We start from the raw sequence: 24,935 nt of genomic DNA on the forward strand, positions 1-24,935 counted from the left end.
GTATAGTGTAATGGTGGTCACCTGTAATGTGACATGAACCCAAGGACCCGGTTGAGGCCCTCCCTTTGGGTACCGAACTTAGCTATCAGCCTCTGCTCGGCCACTTTTCTCTGCTGCCTGTCCCGAAGTCCACCTTGGAGGATGGTCACCCGAAGGTCCGAGGCTGAATGTCCTGGACCACTGAAGTGTTCCCCAACTGGGAGGGAACCCTCCTGTCAGTTGATTGTTGTGCGGTGCCCATTCATCCGTTGTCGTAGCCTTTGCTCGGTTTCCCCAATGTACCATGCCTCCGGGCATCCTTGCCTGCAACGTATAAGATAGACAATTTCAGTTACATCACACTGTAAATTTTTTGCTATAAATTCTGTTACGATCGAGCCCTCCACTATCACCTGATGAAGGAGCGACGCTCTGAAAACTAGTGTGCTTCCAATTAAACCTTTTGGACTATAACCTGGTGTTGTGTGATTTTTAACGTCAAAAGGATAGACATTACAGAGGGAGACAAACATATTACAGAGAGAGAGAGAGAGACAGAAAGTATAACAGAGAGATTGAAATTGAGACAATTGGATAGACAGCCATGCCAACATACAGAAAGTGTGTTTGCATTGCTGTGTATATTTTGGAGAAAGGGCAGATTAAAAATAATCTACTGGGTCTTTCCCTCAGAAGTGAAGGTAGAGATTATCCTGTCCCCAAGGACTCCGCAAATTTCCATTTGCCACTACTAGTCTTTGAATAAGTACCTTAATGATTGGACTGTATCTCCATAGTAACCATTGATACGTGTTTCACTGAATACAGTTTTACAAAAGCAGAAACTCTTCAAAAAAAGTTGTCATAATTGAGGTTGATATAAAAGTATCTAAAAGAAGCACCATGGTAAAAGGTGGCAAAGGGATAAGAGACTGACGGGCACTTAGAGTCATAGAGTCACAGAGATGTACAGCATGGAAAAAGACCCTTCGGTCCAACCCGTCCATGCCGACCAGATATCCCAACCCAATCTAGTCCCCTTTAAGGGGTAGCACAGAAGTGAGTAGTTTGAGAATGAGCTGGTAATATTTGCAGGCAAATGGGTTAAACTGCTTAGAGCGCCAAAATAGGAAAGCCCTTTAGTTTTCACATGAATTAACTCTGTATTTAGGGATATTTCATGCACAAATGTTGTGATAAATTCACAAAAGGATGATCTCTTGGTACAACACTTGATGTATCATGCTAACCTTTTTGTAATGTTGATCTGAATATCATACTTGAGGCAGGACCTTGGGCAGGGGATTGGTGCTAAACGTGTACTCAATACAAAAGTGAAAGCTGCTCTATCGACAGGCAGCTTTCTTTAATAAAATTCACTTCAGAAGTTTAACTGGAATTGTCTGAACTTTAGTACTGAGAATCTGCCCTAAACATTCCAACCCTTATTGAGAGCAGCAATGAAAGACAGATTATTTCTCTCTCATTATTTCTCTTTCTGCAGCTGCCAGGAGTAAAATAAAATGACTCAGACATTCAGCTCAATTTTCACCTTGATACTTGGATATAAAACTGGCATTAGGTGAAAGTGAGGACTACAGATGCTGGAGATTAGAGTCAAAATTAAAGTGCTGCTGGAAAAGCACAGCAGGTCAGGCAGCACCCCAGGAGCAGGAAAATCAATGTTTTGGGCAGGAGCCCTTCATCAGGATTGCCCGAAACTGGCATGAGCAACCATTGCTGATTTTCATGCAGGGAGCAGGGATATGGACACTCCAGCTCAAATGACTTCCTCAAATCTTTTCTTTTGGCCTGGTTCTTTAACTTGCTGTCTCCCTTGTCAACATGTGGGGAAATGATCACCGTGAATAAAGATTGCAAGTAAAAACGCTTTGTATAAAAACTAAACTGCTGTGGATGCTGGAAATCTGAAATGAAAACAGAAAATGCTGGAGCAACACAGCCGCTCCAGCAGCGTCAGTGGAATGTGAAACAGAGTTAATGTTTTGAGTTGAGTATGAGTGCTTAATAGAATTTTGTAATATGCTTATATTTTGTTCAGAGGTGGCTTTCATTGTCTGTCTGCTGAAATGTGCCACAGTTCTCAGAAAACCCATATCCCAGCCAATACTTAGACAATAGACAATAGGTGCAGGAGTAGGCCATTCTGCCCTTCAAGCCTGCACTACCATTCAATATGATCACAGCTGATCATCCTTAATCAGTATCCTGTTCCTGCCTTATCTCTATAACCCTTCATTCCGCTATCCTTGAGAGCTCTATCCAACTCTTTCTTAAATGAATCCAGAGACTGGGCCTCCACTGCCCTCTGGGGCAGAGCATTCCACACAGCCACCACTCTCTGCAGCTCTCTCTTATCTGCAGCTTCGGACTATCATAAACGGAGAGGCTCAGAAATATTTGACATAATGTAGGTTTGTTGAGGTTTTCCACATTTTCTGTTTAATTCCAGAATTCTAGTGTCTGCAAAATCTTGCTTTCCGACGACTGTAAAGCTGCTCATTGTTTTCACTTGCTGGTTTTTGGGAATTTGCTTGTATGCAAATTGCCTGCTGTATTTTCCCTACGTACCAGCTGTGACTACGTTTTAAAGGTACCTCTTTCAGACATTCTGATGTTTGTAATGAGAGTCCTTTGTTGTTCCTATTCTGAAAGTGATATCATATGGACCATGTTGAGGGGACCATTCTGATGAAGAATTCGTTTTTTTTGCAGCATTTCCACTGCCTGACTTGCCTTGTGCTCTCACATTTCTCCCTTTGATGTTCACAATTTTTTCTTATCGTTATGATTGGCAGCTAGAACATGCCTCTGAGATGTGAGAGTTTGAGTCCCCTTCAGGGTTTGACTGTTTGCGGACGAGAACTCAACTCCCAAGCCTTTGGAGGAAAGGACCAGGAATAGGTCACTCCTCACTTCAAGCTGGTTCTCGACTCAATTGGATCATGGTCAATCTGCATCTTATCTCAATGTACCTGAACTAGCTCTGTATCCTTCCTTACACCTACAAAAATCCACCAGGCAATTTCATCATTTAAACCTCAGCATCCACAAGTTTTGTTTGGGTGGAAGAGTTCCATATTTATGTGAGTTTTGATGTGAAAAGGTCCTTTTTGCAGTCTTGAATGACCTTCCTCTAATTTTAAGGTTCTGGAATTCCACATCGGAGCAAATAATTTATCTTGGTCAGACCAAACAAATATGTCTGATGTTCAATCATCCCTCCATCTGGTTTACTCTGAGGAATTACATTCCAGATATGTGCAACCTGTCTTCACCATTTAACCGTTTTAGTCCCAGTGCTATATTAGTGAACCCTTCCTTGGAAAATAACAGGTTTAAAATAGTACCTTCCAAGCCCTTTGTAGGCTTAAGGAGAGGTCAGGCACATTTTAATATTGTTGATGCGCTTGCATACGCTTTTGAAGTGTTCAACATCTCCTGGTCGGGAGCTGAACTCTACACCGTGCCAACACATGTGTCATTCAAAGTCAGACCCTACTATGCTTAGGCCTGAGTTCAGCTTAGACTGCACTCAGTTTTAGTCACTGAGTCTCTAAGGGAAACAAATCATTCCATTCATATCCATGCTGCAGGGAAGATCAGGAACATGCTACAGACCATCAGGAAGCCGAGATGATGTATTTGTCTTGGTCTGGATCTTCTCTGTGTTTCAGCGCCACAACGTTTTACAACAAGGTCTTCTTTTTCAGCAGCGTTTGGCCATATGGTGAAACTCCTCGTTGTTTTATTGCAGTGATTCTAAAATAATTCATAATAAAGCACTTTGTGTTGAACCGGAATCACATGTAGGTCAGGCTGAGTGAGGACAGATGGTTAATTTAATGAGATTTTACCAACAGCTAGAAGATGACTTTTACTAATATCAGCCCTTTTTTTCCAAAAGGTTTATGTTCACATTCTTAAACTGTAATGATGGGATTCAATCTCTAAGTTCATCAGTCCAGGGACCTGGATTGCCAATCTAGTGGTACACCACAACACCTTCTTACTGGTCTAGACAATTACCTATGACCTAAGGGCACATTTCATGGACAAACTTGGTTGGTGCCTTAAAAGGCTGAAGAATATCTCTGTTCATTTTGTATTAATGTCTGGAATGTTTTGAAATGTTTTGAGTCATTGTTTGTGAACAGGATCAGTAACTGTCCTCTTTTGTCTTCACAACTGCCAAAATGGAGATTTGTGGATTTTATCCGAATATACATTCTTCAGAATCTAAACTGATCCCCAAACGTTAGTGAACTGAAATGTAGAGTTTGATTTTTGAGCTTATCGAAATGTTATTGTGTCGGATCAGTTTTAGCTACCGCTGCAGAAAGTGTAAATAGTTTGACCGGAAACCTATCCCATTATGGGGTATTCTATGAATCCCTCATCAACTCAAACAAGTAACTTGTGCAATGTTTGGGAGGCATGAGATTGCACTATGAAGCTGTAGGAATAGATTGGATGTTTTTGGACTGTACTTGCTTTATTCTCTGACGATGGAAAGAATCTATTCTATTCCGCCAGCTGGCGAAGTGACCTGTATTGTATGTTCTTCTTCATTGGTTTTAATTCTGATTGTGGATTATATCAGAGAGCACCTTTAGTATTTCACTACCAACTTTGTTCACTGATATCCTCCATTTCAATACAGCACGCAGGGACTGAAACCCATGTCATGCATTGGATCAGGGCACGTTCTCACAGGACATCTCTCAGGACTCCTGGTCTGCTTTCTTATTTGTATTTTCCTGGATGCTTGCAACATCTCTGACTTGCTTTTAGTAGAGACTCAAAACCCATCAGCTTTGCTGGTACTGAACAGCCAAAGGGGTGGGTATGGTCCTGCTGCATGGCATGGTGCTACGCCAATGTCACACCCACAGCATGTGACATTGGCATAGCACCATGCCATGTCAGTGCTTCAACCAGATGGCCATGCCTGAAAGTCTTAGGGAAATAGATATTAGTCGAGTGAAGGAGGCCCATTGTCAGTCTGAGAATGCCACTACATTCAGTCAAGGGCATTGTCCAATCTCAATCCAGGGATTGGCTGCAGTTAGTTGAACACTTGTGTATGGCCTGGAACTTACTCACAGGGTCACTGCCTGGATACTGCTTCATCCTCCAACAAGGCCTGATGGGAAATGGCTGCCGATGCACTCACAGTGGGCAGAGTAAGTTAGTCTTGTTTTTCCCTAGGGGTAAGGAGTACAATTGTGGGCAATGTGAAGCTCTGCAAAGGGCAGTCATATTCCTCTGACATTGGGAGAGCCATTGGTGACACATAAACTGCTCTCCGTGTGCAGCTTGTGCATTAACCAGAAACTCACATTACACACGTGGTCCCCAGTCAATCATGGCCATGTCATTGATCATAGAGACAAATATACTGCAGATGCTGGATTCCAAGGTAGGCAGGCAGGAGGCTGGAAGAACACAGCAAGCCAGGCAGCATCAGGAGGTGGGGAAGTCAATGTTCCTTCATTCCTGAAGAAGGGTTACACCCAAAACATTAACTTCCCCACCTCCTGATGCTGCCTGGCTTGCTGTGTTCTTCCAGCCTCCTGCTTGTCATTGATCATGACAAGTTAATCCAGTTAACAGAGCAGAAGTGATCACAGGCAAACCTATAAAAAAAAATCTGCCTTCTTTAATTCACAAGGACATTTCAGAGCTAGTAAATGGCACAAGGCTGCTTTCCTCTCAAACAGAAGATGTCAGCATGTAAGGCCCTCATTGTTAAAGTTATGTTTCGTGGCTGATGTAGGGCTTATAAGACAAGGTAATAAGACGACAGTGACGATATCCCAAAGCATTTCTGCAACAAGGTTGACAGAGTTGTTCTTAAATGGTAAGAATTTGGAAAGTGTAGCTATACAAAGGGGCGTGGTGTCCTTGTTGCTGAATCACTGAAGACTAACATGTATGTGCAGCATGTTGTTAGGAAGTCTCATGGAATTTATTGCCAGACTGCAGCAGTTGTGAACTCTTGTTCAATTGCATAGGGGTTTGGTTGGGCCATACCTGGGGTAGTGTGTGTAATCTTGGTCTGCATACCTCAGGAAAGATGTTATTGACATGGAGGGAGTGCAGAGAAGGTTCAGCAGACTTGTTCCTGGGAAGGTGGGACTCTCCTATGGAGGGGGATTGGGCCTGTATTCTCTAGAGTTTTCGAAGAACAATCTCACTGAAACTTAATAAATGCTTAAAGGGTTAGACAGGGTAGATGCAGCAAAGATTGATTCTAGACATTTTGGCGGGGGGGGGTCGAGAATCAAGGGACCCAATTAAAAAATAATGGGGGTGCCATTTAGCGCCGAAATGTGGAGAAAATCCTTTACTCAAGGCTTGTGAATGTTTCACAATCAAAAGCTGTGTACAGAGTTCTGCCAGTGCCATTAACACCTCAGGATCCTTCATCATCCAGCCTTCATCGTCCAACCTTCATCGTCCAACCTTCAGCAAATGAGGTTTCATATGTATTGCTAAACAAACGTGAAATGTTATTGTAGACTTCACTGCAACATCTAAAGTTCTGCAGTCAGCACTTAACGTCTCTTTCCTAACCAGAACAACGCACCAGGAAGCTGACCTGGTTGTTATCTTAAATCTTGTAAGACACAAAGGTGGAATGAACCCCAGGGAACTGTATAGTCCTGACTGAGCACTTACTCGCATCTATAAAATGGCTGTAAGTGAGAAACGTGAGGGGAGGCAAGGGGTCTAGCACAAAGCATTCCCATTAACTTTGCAACCAGTAATCTCCTCACTAAAGTACTGTGTCTTAGCAGCAGTCATGCGATATGGGGCGAAGAATGTCTGAAATCTGTTTCCATCCAGGATGCTGCTCAGACGTAAGAAAGATCTTTCTCGCTCACCATCAAATTGGTATGCTTAGAGCACAGTGGCTTAGTGGTTAGCACTGCTGCCTCATAGCGCCAGGGACCTAGGTTCAATTCTCCCTTGGGCCACAGTCTGTGTGGAGTTTGCATGTTCTCCCCGTGTCTGTGTGGGTGCTCTGGTTTCCTCCCACAGTCAGAAGATGTGCAGGTTAGATAGATTGGCTGCGCTAAATTATCCACAGTGTGTAGGTCAGCTATGGGAAATATAGGGTAGGGGGATGGGCCTGAGTGGGATGCTCTTTGGAGGGTTGGTGTGGACCAGTTGGGCTGAATGGCCTGTTTCCACAATGTTGCGATTCTATGATCAATGCCTGGCCTATTTATCTCTATCCTGGATGTATGACAAGGCTGCTTATATCTGACATGATCTCCCATTACCCAGGTCCCACAGCAGTTGATTATAGAGGTGGAGGATTGAAAGTGGATATATTTATGGAGGGGAGATTTTGCAGCGGTGCGCAGATGGCTGACTAAACATGGTGCCCACAGTACCACAGCCATGAGCTTCAATCTCTGCCATCGCACCGTAAAATGAGAGGGACAGTGTGGAGCTCCATTTACGGAATTAATGAGGTGGCAGTGGGGAGTTTGTCAGTGAAGCCGTTATGACCAACAGAGAGAAGTGTGACAATGCTGCTCCTTTAACAAGGTTATGCTGTCCTTGGCTTTCCTTTCAGAAAGGCCGTAACAGCAGCGATTCCAAAAGGTCCAGGTTTGAAGGGTTTTAGGGCCAATTTGATTATAGCTAACAGATACTGCCTCAGACAAAAGGCTTTCAAGTTTTAAAAACAACGCTTGTACAATGAAAGTGGAGTGGCCAGATCTCCCAGCTCAGCTTTTCTTTGGTTTTGTTTCAGCAGTCTGAAACTTTTCACTGAAAGCAGTCAGTTAGATGTGAAGCTGCTAGAGCCAAGGAAGCAGGTCCATGCTGATCCTCCCTCGCTCAATGACATCTCTCCTGTAGGACCCTGGGTTTGATTTTACCTTTTGTGCCAAGGGGTGTTAATGGGAACTTTGCAAGTCTTTGGAACAGCAACATTAACTAGGGATAATCTATTTGGTTTTCCGACAGTTAAAGTTATTCTGTATTCTGTTCTCTTGCAAATAAGTTCTGTTTTGTTTAAAAATAAGTGGTTTGACCAGCTGTGTCCCTCCTGGAATAAAACAACTAGCAAAACGTTAGGGTATGAGCTACCTTCTTGAAATGTTTTCAGGGGGTCTGGCCTAGTCCATAACAGAAGTCATCCATATAACTCCCTGAAATCGACACTTGTCCATGTCATGGGAAGATTCAGCCTCTGCCGCCATCCTCCCCTCCCCCCAATGAGTTTGGTAGCACAACTGAAAGAGCAGGCTGGGTCAGGAAAATCATTTGCGCCTCAGTGTAGCTCCTTTCAAAGTCAGACGGTGATGGGTTCAAGTCGCACTTTGGAGATCTGAGGACATAATCCACCAGTGCACTTCACTGCAGCACTGAGGGGATACTGCACTGTCAGAGGCACCATCCTCTGCTTGAGACTTTCAGACAAGGCCCTGTCTGTTCTCGGAGGCTAATGTAAGTAAGTTCATGACAAGGAAGAGAGCAGGGGAGTTAGCCCGTGTGTTCTGGTCAATAGTCATCACACAATCAACATTACAGAAAACAAATCATTTTGTCATTTACCACATTGCAGTGTGCGGTGCTTTGCATGCATAAGTTGTGATTCCTACATTAAAACAGTGAGAAAAACGCTTTCAAAGCTGTAAAGTGTTTTGGAGTGGCCTAAGGTTGTGAAAGGTGCTATATAAATAGAGTTTCTCTCTGTAATGTAAATGGACCATTCGATGGGAAGTGGGTGAAACAGGGTTTTTTTGTAAATTACAGGAGGGTCACTGGGGTAGCAGCCTGTATACAGGAGGAGACTATGGCCATTAAATGAAATGAAATGTCCAGATTAAATGTGCATAAACATTCTGTTGCTTGCAGCTGCTGTCTTCATTCCAGGGTCAGCTTTGTTTACGCCCATAGCTTCTGTCAATCCAGTACTAGCGGTACTAAGTTTAAAAGGAACATCCCCTACTGTTTTCCTGCCCTCCTCTGCTCCCTTGCCAATTGCATCCCTTGTCACAAAGGGTTATATGTTAGCCTGCAACAGTAACTAGATTTCAAAAGGCATTTAATCAGCTTTGGCCTTTCTGAGGTCATGAAAGATGGTATAGAAATGCAAACTTTTTCATTTCATTCTCTCTATTGTACAATATCAAAATATTGGCTCCGGCAATGGCTTTCAGTTGAGAGATGGTATAGAGTGCCTATTAAACAATGTTTGCTGAGGGTAACTCTTAAGCGAACACATGAATGGATGGGTTTGAAATATGCTTATCAATAATTGAATCGCACCAGTGGGATGCAAGCAGCTTTATATCCTATTAAAAAGCTGGTGCTGAATAATGCTTATTAACAGGAACCCCTCGTGCGTTTTATTGCTGCAACTGGGGAACAGTTTTTGAAACAAGATGAACTGTGCAATGTATGGAATCAGTCAAGTCCTTTGAGGAATGATGAGCCTCTCCAGAACAAACTCACCTCTGAGCATATGCGGGTTTTTAATTCTGAACAGATAGTCCATAAAACGATGGAAGATTGTTATCATCACTGAAGTCATTGCTTGGGGCCTTCGCAATGGGTCATAAAAGAATAATGGGCACTTTAATGGAAGATGGTGGTCAATTGAATTCACCTTGATAAATATGCAAGCGCATTAAAATGCATCTTCTAAAAGAGACTCATGGAACACTGACGTTTATATGAAACACTTTTACAAACAGCTATGTATGAATAACATGGGGTTTCTGATTTACAGGGAAGGCAGTTTCTTGATGATGTCTTAAGGTAAAGACCTTGTAAACACCAATGTTTTATTCATTCTTCTAAACAATGTGAGTGTTTAATGCAAAAGGATCTAGTACTCAATCTCCATCTCCTTTTCCTCTCCGATTTACATGGCTTTCATATTGGTTGGAGACAGCTGGATGTTTCAAGTCAAATCCAGCTGGCAGGAGCAAGGCTAGAAAACAGCTAGATGTCTTCTCTACACTTTGTCCCGTCCAGTCCTTCACTGGCTTTGCTTTTACTGAGTCCTACAGTCATAGAGATATACAGCATGGAAACAGACCCTGTGTTCCAACTCGTCCGTGCTGACCAGCTGTGTAAAATCAATCTAGCACCACCTGCCAACACCCGGCCCATATCCCTCCAAACCCTTCCTATTCATATACCCATCAAAATCCCTTTTGAATGTTGTAATTGTACCAGCCTCCACCACTTCCTCTGGCAGTTCTCTGTGTGAAAAAGTTGCCACTTAGGTCCATTTATATCCTTCCCCTCTCACCTTAAATCTCTGCCCTCTAGTTCTGGACCCTCCCACCCCAGAAGAAATTACTTGGTCTATTTACCCTATACATGCCCCTCATGATTTCATAAACCTCTATAAGGTCACCCCTCAGCCTCTGATGCTCCAGGGAAAACAGCCCCAATCTATTCAACCTCTCCCAGTAGCACAAACGCTCCAACCCTGGCAACATCCTTGTACATCTTTTCTGAACCCTTTCAAGTTTCACAACATCGAAATGGAATCAGAGTGGGAATGCAGCGTTTTGCCAAGCCTGCCCCTGTCCCACCCTTGGGATTAAGTTAAAGTCATGGTTGTATGCTCTTTTAACATCCTGTAATGAATTCACCAAGAAAGGAACTTCGAGTACTTTGAAGATACGATGTTTTGGACAGTCAAAACTCTTGCTATCTGAGAGCTCACTGCGTGAAATGTCACTGGCGCATTTACCGAACCAAATTGCATGACGTAAATGATTTGGATGCGAGCATAAGAGGTACAGTTAGTAAGTTTGCAGATGACACCAAAATTGGAGGTGTAGTGGACAGCGAAGAAGGTTACCTCAGATTACAACAGGATCTGGACCAGATGGGCCAATGGACTGAGAAGTGACAGATGGAATTTAATTCAGATAATTGCGAGATGCTGCATTTTGGGAAAGTAATTCTTAGCAGGACTTATACACTTAAGGGTAAGGTCCTAGGGAGCGTTGCTGAACAAAGAGACTTTGGAGTGCAGGTTCATAGCTCCTTGAAAGTGGAGTCGCAGGTAGATAGGATAGTGAAGAAGGTGTTTAGTATGTTTTCCTTTATTGGTCAGAGTATTGAGTACATCCCTGGGGTGGGGGAGTCCAGAACTAGAGGGCATAAGTTTAGGGTGAGAGGAGAAAGATATAAAAGAGATCTACGGGGCAACTTTTTCATGCAGAGGGTAGTGCGTGTATGGAATGAGCTGTCAGAGGAAGTGGTGGAGGCTGGTACAATTACAACATTTAAAAGGCATCTGGATGGGTATGAATAGGAAGGGTTTGGAGGGATATGGGCCAAGTGCTGGCAAATGGGACTAGATTGGGTTGGGATATCTGATCGGCATGGACGGGTTGGACCGAAGGGTCTGTTTCCGTGCTGTACATCTCTATGACTCTATGACTCTAAACTGGATTATTTGTCAATTCAGAATTAATTTGCAATTATTCTGTCAGCCTTTTTTTCGCCATGTCGCAAATGATTAGTCACTGTCCACATGAAGGAGCACTTAATATTGTATAAATACACTTGTGAGCAGCATCAATACTAATTGAAGCAGTGGATATTTGACAGATATTTAAATCAGCTTGATTTATTCCAGCTAAATAATGTGGTGCCTGTGTCCTTAAAGGGACACTGCCCAGTTTTCTGCTGAGCCGACCCAGGCTCATTTATCTGCTACATGTGATTGACCTAAAACACTGTAAGCAGAAATGGAAATTCAGAAGCAAATGGCTATCAAATGTCTACACAGTAAGATGATCTTTAGTCTGCTCAGTCAGCAGAGACAATGATTCCGACTTGGGTTTCTTCATCAATGAATAAAAACTCTGATTTCCAGTTGACGAGCACACAGCACTGAGGAAGCCTTCTCACTGCAAAACTGTTTAAGAAGAAAGCAAAGCATTTCGTCACCTTCTCATGGGGCAACAGGCATTGGGTTTAAGAATATGCCATCCCTGCCAGTTTTCCTCACGCCTTGAGAACACATTGCAAAACAAACGTTGCTGATTGCACTTGGGTTTTTCCAAAGAGGGAGGGTCAATCTCTTGTGTGTCAATTAGTAATGGCATTTTTTTTTTAAATGAAAGCAGTGAGATCAGAGGCAGCATTTGTTAATGATTCAAGAATGGATTTTAACTCCTAGCAGTCTGGGTGAGATGAGAATTTGATGCCCCATGGTCAGCAGGATTGGTGAGTGTAAGGGTTAGGGATTAAAGGTCAGGCCCAATCCATTTACTGACCTGAGGTTTCTGATTCACTGATTACGGAGTAGACCAACGCTACAGACAATCTGGGGTCAAGTTTGAATTCACGAGTCACAATGTGGTTTTAATGGCACGGTGGCACAGTGGTTAGCACTGCTGCCTCACAGCGCCAGAGACTTGGGTTCAATTCCAGCCTCAGGCGACTGACTGTGTGGAGTTTGCACAGTCTCCCCGTGTCTGCATGGGTTTCCTCCGGGTGCTCCGGTTTCCTCCCACAGTCCAAAGATGTGCAGGTCAGGTGAATTGGCCATGCTAAATTGCCCGTAGTGTTAGGTGAAGGGGTAAATGTAGAGGTCTGGGTGGTTTGCTCTTCGGCGGGTCGGTGTGGACTTGTTGGGCCGAAGGGCCTGCTTCCACACTGTAAGTAATCTAATCTAATCATGTACATGCAAACATACAAATTAGGAACAGGAGTAGACCAATTAGGCCCCTTGTACCTGCTCCTCCATTGATGACTGATCTGATTGTAACCGCTAATCCGTATTGCCGCCTATCCCAGACAACCCCTCACCACCTTGCTTAACAAGAATCTTCCCACACCTGAGGATTAAAGTATCCAAGGCTTCTGCTTCTACCGCCTTTTCAGAAAAGAGAGGTTCAAAAACTCAGAACAGTCTGAGAGAAAAAGATTCCATCTAAAATCTCTGTTTTAAACAGGCGACTCCTGATTTTTAAACAGCAACCCCCAGTTTTAGATTCTCCTGCCTGAGAAAACACTGTGTTCAAATCCACCCTGTCAAACCCCTCAGGATGTACTTCAACAAATCACCTCCTACTCTCTATCTCCTAGTGAACCTAAGCTTAAAATTTCCTCATAATCATAAACCCTTCTGCTCCTATTCAAGATATTAGATTCATGAACATCCTCCTATTCCAGCTACGAGACTCATAAACATTCTCTGAACCGACCTCGAATCATTTGCATTTTCATTCGATAAGGAGATCAATGCTGTACACAACATTCTAGATGCGTTGTCATCAATCCCCCTGTAAAACTGAATCATAACCACCTTATCTTTGTAATCACAATGAGAAAACCAAGTTTCCTTTGCCAACTTCCTGTCTAGCCCACCTCCAATCCTGACATCATTCACTGGTCTTGGGGGTAGGAGAAAATACTTGAATATTTAACTAAGGACTGGACCAAGTCCCAGGCTTCCCTACACCCTACATTTATGCCACTCTTTGTGGCCCGCTGATCCAGGCCTTGTTGCAATTGGTATGGATTTTGTCGTCACCGTGTGGACATGCTGGCAATGTGTGCAATGGTGGGGGCAGATCTGGCAGTCTGTGAACTTATGATATTTTCACAATTGGCACCGTGTGATTATGCCATCTCTATCAGTAAGTAGTGCAGGGTAAGGGTTGTTTGAGGTAGTTACTGCCACAAATCATCCTTTGTCTTGCCCTGTCTAGTGATTCACAATAGAGGATATACCAGCGTACAGCATTAAGAAAGAGGACAGAAAGTTATTGTATGATAGCAATAAACCCAACTACATTCAACAACAGGTACAATGACTTAGTGAGCTGTGTCAAAATCCTGGAATTCCCTCCCTCAGGACATTTTAGGTCAACCCACAGCATGTGGATGGCAGCGGTTCAAGAAGGCAGCTCAACACCACATTTTCAAGGGGCAACTAGGGATGGGCAATAAATGCTGACCCAGCTCCCACAAGTGAATTTAGAAAGTGGTGCCAATACATCTGTCTGAAAGCTAGAGTAGAAGTCCAACTCTCCATTCCCAGACTGTGGGACACCAATTGAATGGTGTAACCCTTTCAGAGCCATTCCCTTGTGCAACAAGACCCAGGGCCTTGTCTTCCAATGGCAGCCAATTAAGGATGGCCATTTGGCCCCAGAACCTGCTGTCCAATTGGTTGGAGTGACAGACACTGTCCAGCCCACACCTGGAAGAAGCGGACACTGTGGACGATTGCTGCCAACACATTCAGGAAAGTGGGTCTTGGGGGCACCAGAGCCAGACAGGCAGGGTGGGCAAGGGAGAGGATGACGGTTGGTGCCAGCATTAGAAGGGAGCCCTCCTTGCAGGCCGGAAAGTCCAGCAACATTGGGAGGAGGGTCCTAACAGGTGGGCGGGGCATCTGTCACCTTCCCCACAGTAAGATGGCACAGTACCAGCAAAACAGTGGGCACACCAACACTGCCTTCCCTCACCATTGTAGGGGCCACACCCTGCTCTCCCTCAGCCAGTCTCCAGAGGGATGGTTAAATTCCTCACAATGTGCCCAGTTCTGGGCACCACCTTTTGGGAAGGATGCCAAGGCATTGGATAGAACACCAGCTCTGAGGATTATCAACATAGGAATGAGGGAACTTCAATTAAGTGGAGAGATCAGAAAAGCAGGAGATCTCCTCCTCAGACCAGAGACGCCTCGGGAGATTTAATAAAGGGTTTCAAAGCTGATAAGATTATTTGATTCAGTCATTCGGAAGGTTCAGTAGGTGGACAGATTTAAGCCAATTGGCCAAAGAATGAAAGGGAAGAACATTCTCTGAACCTATGTCCAACCCATTTGCAACCTTCATTAGATAAGGAGACCAATGTTGTGCACAACACCCGAGATGCATTCTCACCAATCCCCCTGTATAACTGGTACAAACTGAGACGTTATTATCTACAATCCGGTTGGAGGAAGCAGATTCAATAGTAACTTTTGAAATACGTATCCTTAAAAAGGAAATGTTTTAAATTATTTGGAATATGTGGGCATTACTGGTTAGGCCAGCATTTATTGCCCATTCCTAACCGCCTTGAGAAACTGCTAGGGAGCTATCTTCTTGAGCTGTTGCTGGATTCAGAGCTGGGGGAGAAGAGCAGGGGAGTAGAATTAATTGGAGAGTCTTTTCATAAGAGACAGCATACGGACGATTGCCTGAAATGACTTTCTTGTGTTGTCTGATGCTCTGGTTCCATGGACTACAGAGGACCCACCTTGGTTGAGACATGATAGTTCATGTGAAAGTCCAGCAATAGAAAGCCAACCGGCCCAAATCACTAGGCAAACAGCTGGCGAAACAAAGGGCCAGAAATTGACTTTGTTTCCAATGAAGCTGTCAGCATTGTAATCTGGAACATTTGAAATATTGTTTGCTCCAGAATTCTGCTGTTTTGATAATGATGTGAAATACAATGGCTCAGTACTGCAATTGAGATTTTAACCCTTTTTATACCACCACTACATTCATGAAACAATTAAATTTAGATAGAAACCAGATAAATTCTAACTGAATACTTGAGATGCTTGCAAATATATTCCATGATCTGATTGTGAGTCCTTTGGGGTATGTCTGAATTCCTCATGAAATTGAGTTCATGGCCTCCTCTCTGTCTCCCATTCTTTTTCTTTCCACTATTGAAGATGAAACATTAGATTTTTTTTTACATAATGTTTCAAAATAAACCTCCGGCTTCTTCATATTTGTGGTCTACTGAAAGTGGAAAGAGGTCACATTTCTACTCCAGCGTGTTAACCCGTCAGTCTGCAGATGACATATCTCAAAAACAAAGGAATGATTTCAATAAAACTTGGGACAGAGGGTACTGCCTAAGGATGAATTGATTAGCTTTTGATGAACATGTAGATGCAAATTAGTTAGATTAGATTAGATTCCCTACAGTGTGGAAACTGGCCCTTGTTCCCAACAAGTCCACACTGACCCTCCGGAGAGTAACACACTCAGAGCCATTCCCCCACTCTATATTTACCCCTGACTAAAGCCCCAACACTATGGGCAGTTAGCATGGCCAATTCACCTGACTGTGGGAGGAAACCGGAGCACCCGGAGGAAACCCACACAGACACGGGGAGAATGTGCAAACCCCACACAGACAGTCACCTGAGGCGGGAATCGAACCCGGGTCCCTGGTACTGTGACGCAGCAGTGCTAACCACTAAGCCATCGTGCAGCTCAATCTAGATTTAACAGTCTAAATCCAAAAATAGAATTGTTCAAAACTCAGTTAACATTGAGGGAGGAGGCAAATTAACTTTTCATCTGGAATCTTGTGAGTCGGTTTATTTGCGATGATTTGTGGTTTATCTCTGCTGCTGTGGTAGATGTGTTAGGGTTGTCACAGTGTGAGCAGAGTTTTCAGAGCAGGTTGTTGTATGTGGATTGGCCTGAAGTCTTCCCAATGTGATGGAAGCACTGAATGAAAAGGTAAACCTTTTTGGTGTTGACATTATGGAGCATTAACCAGGCAAAGGTTACACACTAACTTTAACTATTCTCTTTCTTTTATTGAACTCTTAGAAATTACTGCTGGTTTTTACATTTCTTGTCAATTTATTTTCATAATGCATTGCCTCCCTCTTTTTGGTTATCTGCTGTTGGCTGAACCCACTATGATGCCACCAGAGTTGGCCTGGCAATCTCCTCATCTGGCAGTGGGCCCCCTCATTGTGGGTAAGATCTCCACAGGGTAGGAAGCAGGAGCCCTTCCCACTAGCTCACCTGGCTGCCCAGTTGGGATCTGTGCCACTAAGGTTTCTGTCACTGGCACAGAATGATCGAATAACAGAATCCTCGGAATGTTACAGTGCGGAAGGAGGCCATTTGGCCCAGCCTACTTGCTCTGCTTCTAGTCCCAAACTCCTGCCTTACCCCATTCCCGCTCCACACTATTTCCATCCAATTTATCATCCAATGCATTCTTGAATGCCTTAGTTGAATCCACTACATTTCCAGGCAGTGCAGTCTATATCCTAACTCAAAGCTTTTTCTTGCTTCATTTGCATGCCACTTAAAATCTACATACATCCTCCTGTCTTTGTTCCTTTTATGAGCAGGAACAGCTTCTCTCTATTTCTTCTGTCCAGCCCACTCGATATTTTCAAACTCTCGAACAAATTTCTTCTCAGCTGTCTTTTCTTGAAGGAGAACAGTCCCAACATCTTCAGCCTACCCTCTTAACTGAAGGTTCTCATTCCTGGAAACATTCTTGTCAATCGCTTCTGGACTCTGTCTAATGCATTCGCTTCTTTCCAATAATGTGGTACCACAAATGTACCCAATACTCCAGCTGAGGTCTAACAATACTCCAGCTGAGGTCTAACAATACTCCAGCTGAGGTCTAACAAGTGTCTTAGACAAGTTCAACATCACCTCCTTGCTCTTGTAATCTATGCCCCTATTATTACAGCTGAGAACACTGCATACCTTATTAACTTCGCTCTCTACCTATCCTGACACTTTCAATGATCCATGCTCATATACACCCAGGCCTCCTCTGCTCTTGTACCCTCATGAGAATTGTACCCCCTATTTATATTGTCTTTCAATACTCTTTTCTACTAAAGTGCCGCACCTTACACATCTCTGCATTGAACTCATCTGTCACCTATCCACCCACTCCATCAACTTGTCAATGTCCTTTTGGAGTTCCACATTGTCCTCACAATTTACAATTCTCCCACATTTTGTGTCATTCGCAAATTTAGAAATTATTCCCTGCACACCAAGATCCTGATCATTAATATATATCAGAAAAAGCAAAGCTCCCAATGCTGATCCTTGGGCACCTCCACTACAAATCTCCTTCCAGTCCAATAAATATCCATTGGATGCTACTCTCTATTTACTATCACTCAGTCAATTTTGTACTAACCCTTTTATACCATGACATGTAATTTTCCTCAAATGTGTGTTGTGTGGCACTGTCAAAGACTTTCTGGAAATCCATGCACACCACATCAATGTTATCCTCATCAAGCGTTTACGTTACCTCTCAAAAATCTCCAGCAAGTTACTTAAACACTCTTCCCCTTTAGAAATCTGTGCTGATTCTGCGTAACCAACCCACCCATTCTATTGTGACTGCTAATTCCATCCCAACTCACTGTTTCCAGAAACTTCCCTACTGCCGCAGTTTAACTGACTGGTCTGTAATTGCTGGGATGATCTTTACAATCTGTACTGACATTGGCACTGATATTTGCAATTCTCCAATCATCTGGTACATCTCCTGAGTCTGAAGATCATTGAAAGTGACAGGACAGGTAGAGAGCGAAGTTATGTCCAGTGCATCTGATCAATCCCAATGCCTTGTTAACATTAAGTATCAATTTGACCCAAGGCTTCCTCCTTTGTAAATTTGATCCCTTTCAGTCAATGTTCTCTTTATTCTACATTCTGGGGTGGCATGGTGGCTTAGTAGTTAGTGGTTGGCACTGTTGCCTCACAGTGTCAGCGGCTTGGGTTCAATCCTACCCTTGGGTGACTGTCTGTGTGGAGTTTGCACATTCTCCCCGTGTCTGTGTGGGTTTCCCCTGGGTGCTCTGGTTTCCCTCCACAGTCCAAACGTTAGGTGAATTGGCGTGCTAATTTGGTCTATAGTGTGTGCAGGCTAGGTAGGTTGGCGATGGGGATTTCACAGTAGGGGTGCGATGCTCTCTGGAGGGTCAGTGTGGACTTGATGGGCTGAGTGGCCTGCTTCCACACTAGAGGGATTCTAAGACGTGTGGCTATGTGTGCACCTGCTCCAGGGTTTTCACGCGCGGTGACTGGCATCACAACGCCAATCGTTGCATTGACTTCCAGCTGGGGAAGTTGTCCTCAGAAGCCTGCATAACGGGAAAGGTAATTAGAGGGAATGCTGCTTCCAGAGTCTCCTCCTCTCACACCAGGGTGTGGCAGTAACTTCCTCTTTTGTAAAGATAGGACCAAAGTATTCCTTTAACAATCAGCCATGTCACACCTTTGTCTGTAAATCCCCTATTCTCTGATCAACCCTATTCCTCCTTTAGCCTCTCTCTTACTATAGATGTGCCTATAGAAGACTTTGGGATTCCCCTTTATTGTGCCTGCTAATCTTATCTCAAAATTCCTCTTTGCTTCCCTTGTTTACTTTATTCCTCCACTAAACCCTCGGCATTCTTCTTGGTTTCTCAGTTGTATTTTCAGCCCTACCTCTGCCCTAGAGACACACGTTTTCTTTCTAATGCTCATTTCCACCTCTTTTGTAAACTGGGGGAACTCTGGATTTCTTTATTCTACTTTTTCTGTCGGAGGGAACGTACCTCGCCCGCACTCGAACCATCTGCTCTTTGAAGGTAACCTGTTGTTCAGTTACCATTTCTCCCGCCAACCTCTTGCTTCAGCCAATCCCACTCAGTTTTATCTCCACCCCATTAGAGACAGCTCAGTGTCATGCTGTCGTATGCCCATCTGCGTGCTTCATAAGGAGGACAGTAAGGAGGATTAAATGCAGTGGAGACAAAAAGCCCCTTATGTTTTCCTGGAGTAAACTGATTGGAGCAGGAACCTATTGCCCGCAGCTCAGTTTATTGTTCAGTTTTTTTGCGGACAGTTTGCACTGATTCTGATTACAGGCTACAGAGATGAATTTTCCTGGCATGCAGCTAAAACACATGTTCGCCTCAGTATATTTTACACATCTGTTATTACTGGAGCTTTGCTGTCTGTCAGTCCTATCTGTCTGCCAGAGTTCAATGAGAGGTGAAAAAAACAATAAATATAGTGGTTGAATGTTCCTCTGTGTTTATTGTTACCTTACATCTGACAAAGGAGATCCAGTTGGAGAGATCGCTATTTACTTTACTCGCTGCTTTTATGATGCTGTCTGCTTTTGGTAACTTCATTTGACCTTTGTTCTTTATTTCTGACCCTCCCAATGTCTGCAACCACCTCCTGTCAACCCTCTGCAATCTTCCAACTCTAATCCAACAATCAATGACTTCCTTTTCCCTCCCAGTGCGGCTGAGGCTTCAGCCACCCAATTCCTAAACTCTGGAATTCCCACCCGAAACATTTCCATCTCCCCTTCCTCAGCATCTACCACTTTGCTTTTAGTGACCTGGTCTAATGTGTTCAACTTTTATCTGAGTCTAAATTTGAAGCGCTTTGGAATATTTCACAATGCCAAAGATGTGTCCAAGCCCCAACCATCTTCTGCTGCTTTATCAATGACCTTCCCTCCATCATAAGGTCAGAAGTGGGGATGTTCCCTGATGATTGCACAACGCTCAGCACTATTCGTGGCTTCTCAGACACTGAAGCAGCCCATGTCCAAATGCAACAAGATCTGAACCAGTAGCTAGTGACATACATGCCACACCAGTGCCAGGCAATAACCATCTCCAGCAAAAATAATCTAGCCATCACTCCTTGATATTCAATCACACTACCATCACTGAATCCTCCACTGTGAACTTGCTAGAGCCTATCACTGACTAGAAGCCAGCCATAGAAATAATGTGGCTTCAAGAACAAGTCAGATGCTTGACATTCAATGGTGTTACCATCGCTGAACCCCTCCCGCCCCCACCGCTACTATCAACATCCTGGGGGTTACCATTGATCAGAAACTCACCATATAAACACCGTGGCTACAAGAACAGGTCAGAGACTAGAAGTACTGCAGTGAGTAACTCACCTCCTGACTCCCCAAGGCCTGTCCACCATCTACAAGGCACAAGTCAGGAGTGTGTTAGAATACTCACCATTTGCCTGGTTGAGTATAGCCCCAATAACACTCAAGAAGCTTGACACCCTTCAGGACGAAGTACTCTGCTTGATTGGCACAATATCCACAAGTATCCACTCCCTCCACCACTGACACCCAGTAGCAGGAGAGTGTACTATTTATAAGATGCACTGGTTAGACAACAGCTTCCAAACCCATGATCACTTCTATTTCGAAGGACAAGGGCAGCAAACACATGGGAACATCACCACCTGCATGGTCTCGTCCAAGCCACTCACCATCCTGACTTGGAAATATATTGCTGTTCCTTCACTGCCGCTGGGTCAAAATCCTGGTACTCCCTCCCTAAGAGCGTTGTGAGTGTACCTAGTGCAGCAATTCAAGATGACACATCACCACTACCTTCTCAAGGGTAACTAATAAATGCTCTCCCACCTAGTAATGCCCAGATGTGAAAGTGATTAAGAAAAGTTAAAAATCACACTACGCCAGGTTACAGTTCAACAGGTTTATTTGTAAGCGCTAGCTTTCGGAGCACTGCTCCTTCATCAGGTGGTTGTGGAGAATAAGATTGTAAGACACAGAATTTATAGCAGAAGTTTACAGTGTGATGTCACTGAAATTATATATTGAAAAAGACCTGGATTGTTTGTTAAGTCTCTCATCGTTTAGAATGACCATGTTGGTTTCAGTTCTTTCATATGTAACTCCCAGACCTTGTTTTAAAAGTCACCTTCTCCAGTGAACTTTAGCAATTGGTGTCATGTCAGCCCAGATAATGTATTGAAGGTATTAGCTCCTTGTGTGAAGACACCCCCACCACACACATACACACCCACACACACACACACACACATACACATATAAGTTTGTGGGGTGAATTTGTACTTGCAGAATTACATTTTACTTTGCTCAAAAGCTGCGTGAATCCATGTAAGATTCTGTAATTTTGTTTTTTTAGATTAGAATCAGTCTGACCATTGTAGCACAGACAGCCTCACACAGGGAGCTAACACCTTCAATACGTTTCCTGGGCTGACATGACACCAATTGTTAAAGTTCACTTGAGAATGTAACTTCTAAAGAAAGTTTTGCAATTTACAGGTAATAAAAACTGAAACCAATATGGTCATTATAAAAGATGAGAGACTTAACAAACAATCCAGGTCTTTTTCAATATGTAATTTCAGTTACATCACACTGTAAACTTTTGCTATAAATTCTGTGTCTTACAGTCTTATACTCCACAACTACCTGATGAAGGAGCGGCGCTCCAAAAGCTAGTGCTTCCAAATAAACCTGTTGGACTGTATTCTGGTGTTGTGTGATTTTTAATTTTGTACATCCCAGTCCAACACCGGCACCTCCAAATCATGATTAAGAAAAGGTATTACACTATATAATGTGCATTTCTTCTGTAATCAGGCCTTGAGTTTGAGAATTTCTTTGAGGAAGGTTCTACTGGTTTTAAAGACTTTTTCAGAAAGATTAGCTTTCTGGGATATTGGTTCACAATTTCCTTTTCGCAACTTGAACTTTTGGTGATATGTTGGCTTAATATCAATACTGTCTCACGCAGTAGAACTTCCTCAGTGCATCTGAAGTGGTGTTGACAAGCAATATACTGAAGTGTTGGTGAAGAGACTGAAGTTCTGCTGAAGTTCTGATAAAATGTAAAAAAAAAAGTTTTTCAAATGAAGAGTTTTTTTTACAAACAGCATCTTTTATGAGTGGGAACAGTTTCTTCCTCTGTCCAGGCATCTCATGGGCTCAGATTAGCCTTCTCCTCCCCAAGGAGAACAGTCCCAACTTCCCCATTCTATCTCCTCATGATCTTTCTCATCACCGGAACCATATTTGTAAAGTTCTTCTACACTCACTCTACTGAATTCACATCCTTCCTGAAATGTGGACCCAGAACTGTACACAACACTCCAACTGAGATATGACTCGTGTCTTTTACAAGTTCAGCACATCTTCCTTGTCCTTGTGCTCTATGCCCCTATTAATAAATCCAGGGATAACACACATTGCATTAACAGGTCACTCCAACTCTCCAGCCAACTTTAATGATTAATGCACAGATATACACAGATCTTTAGGACATCCTTTAGAATAGTACTTAGCATTTTAAACTATCTCCCCATGTTCTTTCTATCAAAATGTATCACCTCACAGTTTACATTAAACTTCATCTGACCTTGCCTACCAATCCAACTTGTCGATGTTTTAGATATAGTTTTACATTCTCCTATTTACAGTTTATAATGCTTCCAAGTTTGTATCATTTGCAACTTTGTAACTGGCCCCTGTAGAACAGGGGAGGCAATGGCCTAGTGGTATTGTCACTAGAATGTTAATCCTAATACCCAGGCAATGTCCTGGGGACCTGGGTTTGACTCCCGCCACGGCAGATGGTGTAATTTGAACTCAATTAAATCTGGAAGTAACAATGATATCCCTTGCTGATTGTTGGAAAAGCCCATCTGGTTCACTAATATCCTTTAGGGGAGAAACCTACCATGCTTACCCTGTCTGGCCTACATTTGACTCCACACCCACAGCGATGAGGTTGACTCTTAACTGCACTTGGGCAAAAAATGCTGGACTGGTCAGCGACACCCTCATCCCATGATTGAATTTTTTAAAAAATTGAGCTATAGGGAGAGGTTGAATAGGCTGGGGCTGTTTTCTCCTGGAGCGTCGAAGGCTGAGGGTGACCTTATAGAGGTTTCTAAAATCATGAGGGGCATGGATAGGATAAAGAGACAAAGTCTCTTCCCTGGGATGGGGGAGCCCAGAACTAGAGGGCATAGGTTTAGGGTGAGAGGGGAAAGATAAAAAGAGACCTAAGAGGTAACTTTTTCACTCAGAGGGTGGTACGAGTATGGAATGAGCTGCCAGAGGAAGTGGTAGAGGCTGGTACAATTGCAACATTTAAAAGGCATTTGGTTGGGTATATGAATAGGAAGGGTTTGGAGGGATATGGGCCGGGTGCTGGCAGGTGGGACTAGAATGGGTTGGGATATCTGGTCGGCATGGACGGGTTGGACCGAAGGGTCTGTTACCATGCTGTACATCTCTATGACTCTAAGATATCTCAAGAAAAGCAAATGTCCCAAAAATGGCTCCAATCTCTACAAACCTTCCTCCAACCTGAAAATGTATGCATTTCTCACTGCTCCCTGTCCCTTAGCCCATTTTGTATCCATGGTACACATGTTCTGTTTATTCCATGAGTTGTAACCTTGCTCACATATCTGTTGTAATGCTGCAATGAAAGCCTTTGTGAGTAAATAAGCATCAGCAGCATCACCCTCATCAACCATTGCATGGATTCAGGATGGCGGCGGAGTAGCAGGGCTGCATCCGGGCTCTGGCCCAGGGATTTTCCACTCCCACATGTTTTCTTTCTTTTTACTTCGGCCCTTTCCCTTTCATTACTTTTCTTTTGTTTCTTGTTGCTTTGGAGCCGTTTGTGGCAGATGGGAAATCGGAGTGGAATAAACCGGGTTGTACGTGGAATGATGGCTCCTCCTGGTGATTGGGGGCAGCAGCAGATACAACAACTGGAGGCTGTGGCGACGCCCTTCCAGCGTTCGGGACAGCCAGGGGCAGTGAACTTTCCAAGGCGGTGGTGCAGGCAACGGGATATCTTGGGGGAAGGTGGTAGATGCAAGACCCTTGGTAAGCCGGTGGCGGCGACCTGTTCTGCCAATGGAGCCAGGGACTCTTGGTTGCAGTAGGCCTAGAACGGGGACTCTTAGTTGCAGTAGACCCAGAGCAGGGACACCTAGTTGCTGTAGGCCCAGAATGGGGACTTCCGGTTGCTGTAGGCCCAGAGCAGGGATTCCTGGTTGCACTAGACCCAGAGCAGGGTCTTCTGGTTGTGGTAAGCCCAAAGCAGGGACTACTGGTTGCTGTAGGCCCAGAATAGGGACTCTTAGTTGTAGTAGGCCCAGAATGGGGTTTCCTGGTTGCTGTAGGTCCAGAAAAGGGACTCCTAGTTGCAGTAGGCCCAGAGTGGGGCCTCCTGGTGTCATCTCAGTGGCAGCAGTGCTGGGGATTCCTGGTTGCAGTAGGCCCAGAATGGGGACTCCTAGTTGCTATAGGCCCAGAATGGGGACTCCTCATTTGTCTAGATTAGATTAGATTACCTACAGTGT

General features: G+C 43.8%; 1 protein-coding gene across 1 annotated transcript in view; it reads right to left on the bottom strand.

Moving 5' to 3' along the window:
* LOC122555486 overlaps positions 1–24,812 on the bottom strand; it is a 51,725-nt gene extending 26,913 nt beyond the window's left edge. Inside the window, exons 1-2 of the mRNA XM_043701512.1 lie at positions 24,214–24,812; positions 22,345–22,432 (exon numbers count right to left, since the gene is read on the bottom strand). Coding sequence (XP_043557447.1) covers positions 22,345–22,432; positions 24,214–24,812 — 687 coding nt within the window. The remainder of the gene's footprint in view (positions 1–22,344; positions 22,433–24,213) is intronic.
* Between the last annotated feature and the right edge of the window lie 123 nt (positions 24,813–24,935).

The sequence above is a fragment of the Chiloscyllium plagiosum genome, chromosome 12, assembly GCF_004010195.1.
Source record: "Chiloscyllium plagiosum isolate BGI_BamShark_2017 chromosome 12, ASM401019v2, whole genome shotgun sequence".
NCBI lineage: Eukaryota > Metazoa > Chordata > Chondrichthyes > Orectolobiformes > Hemiscylliidae > Chiloscyllium > Chiloscyllium plagiosum.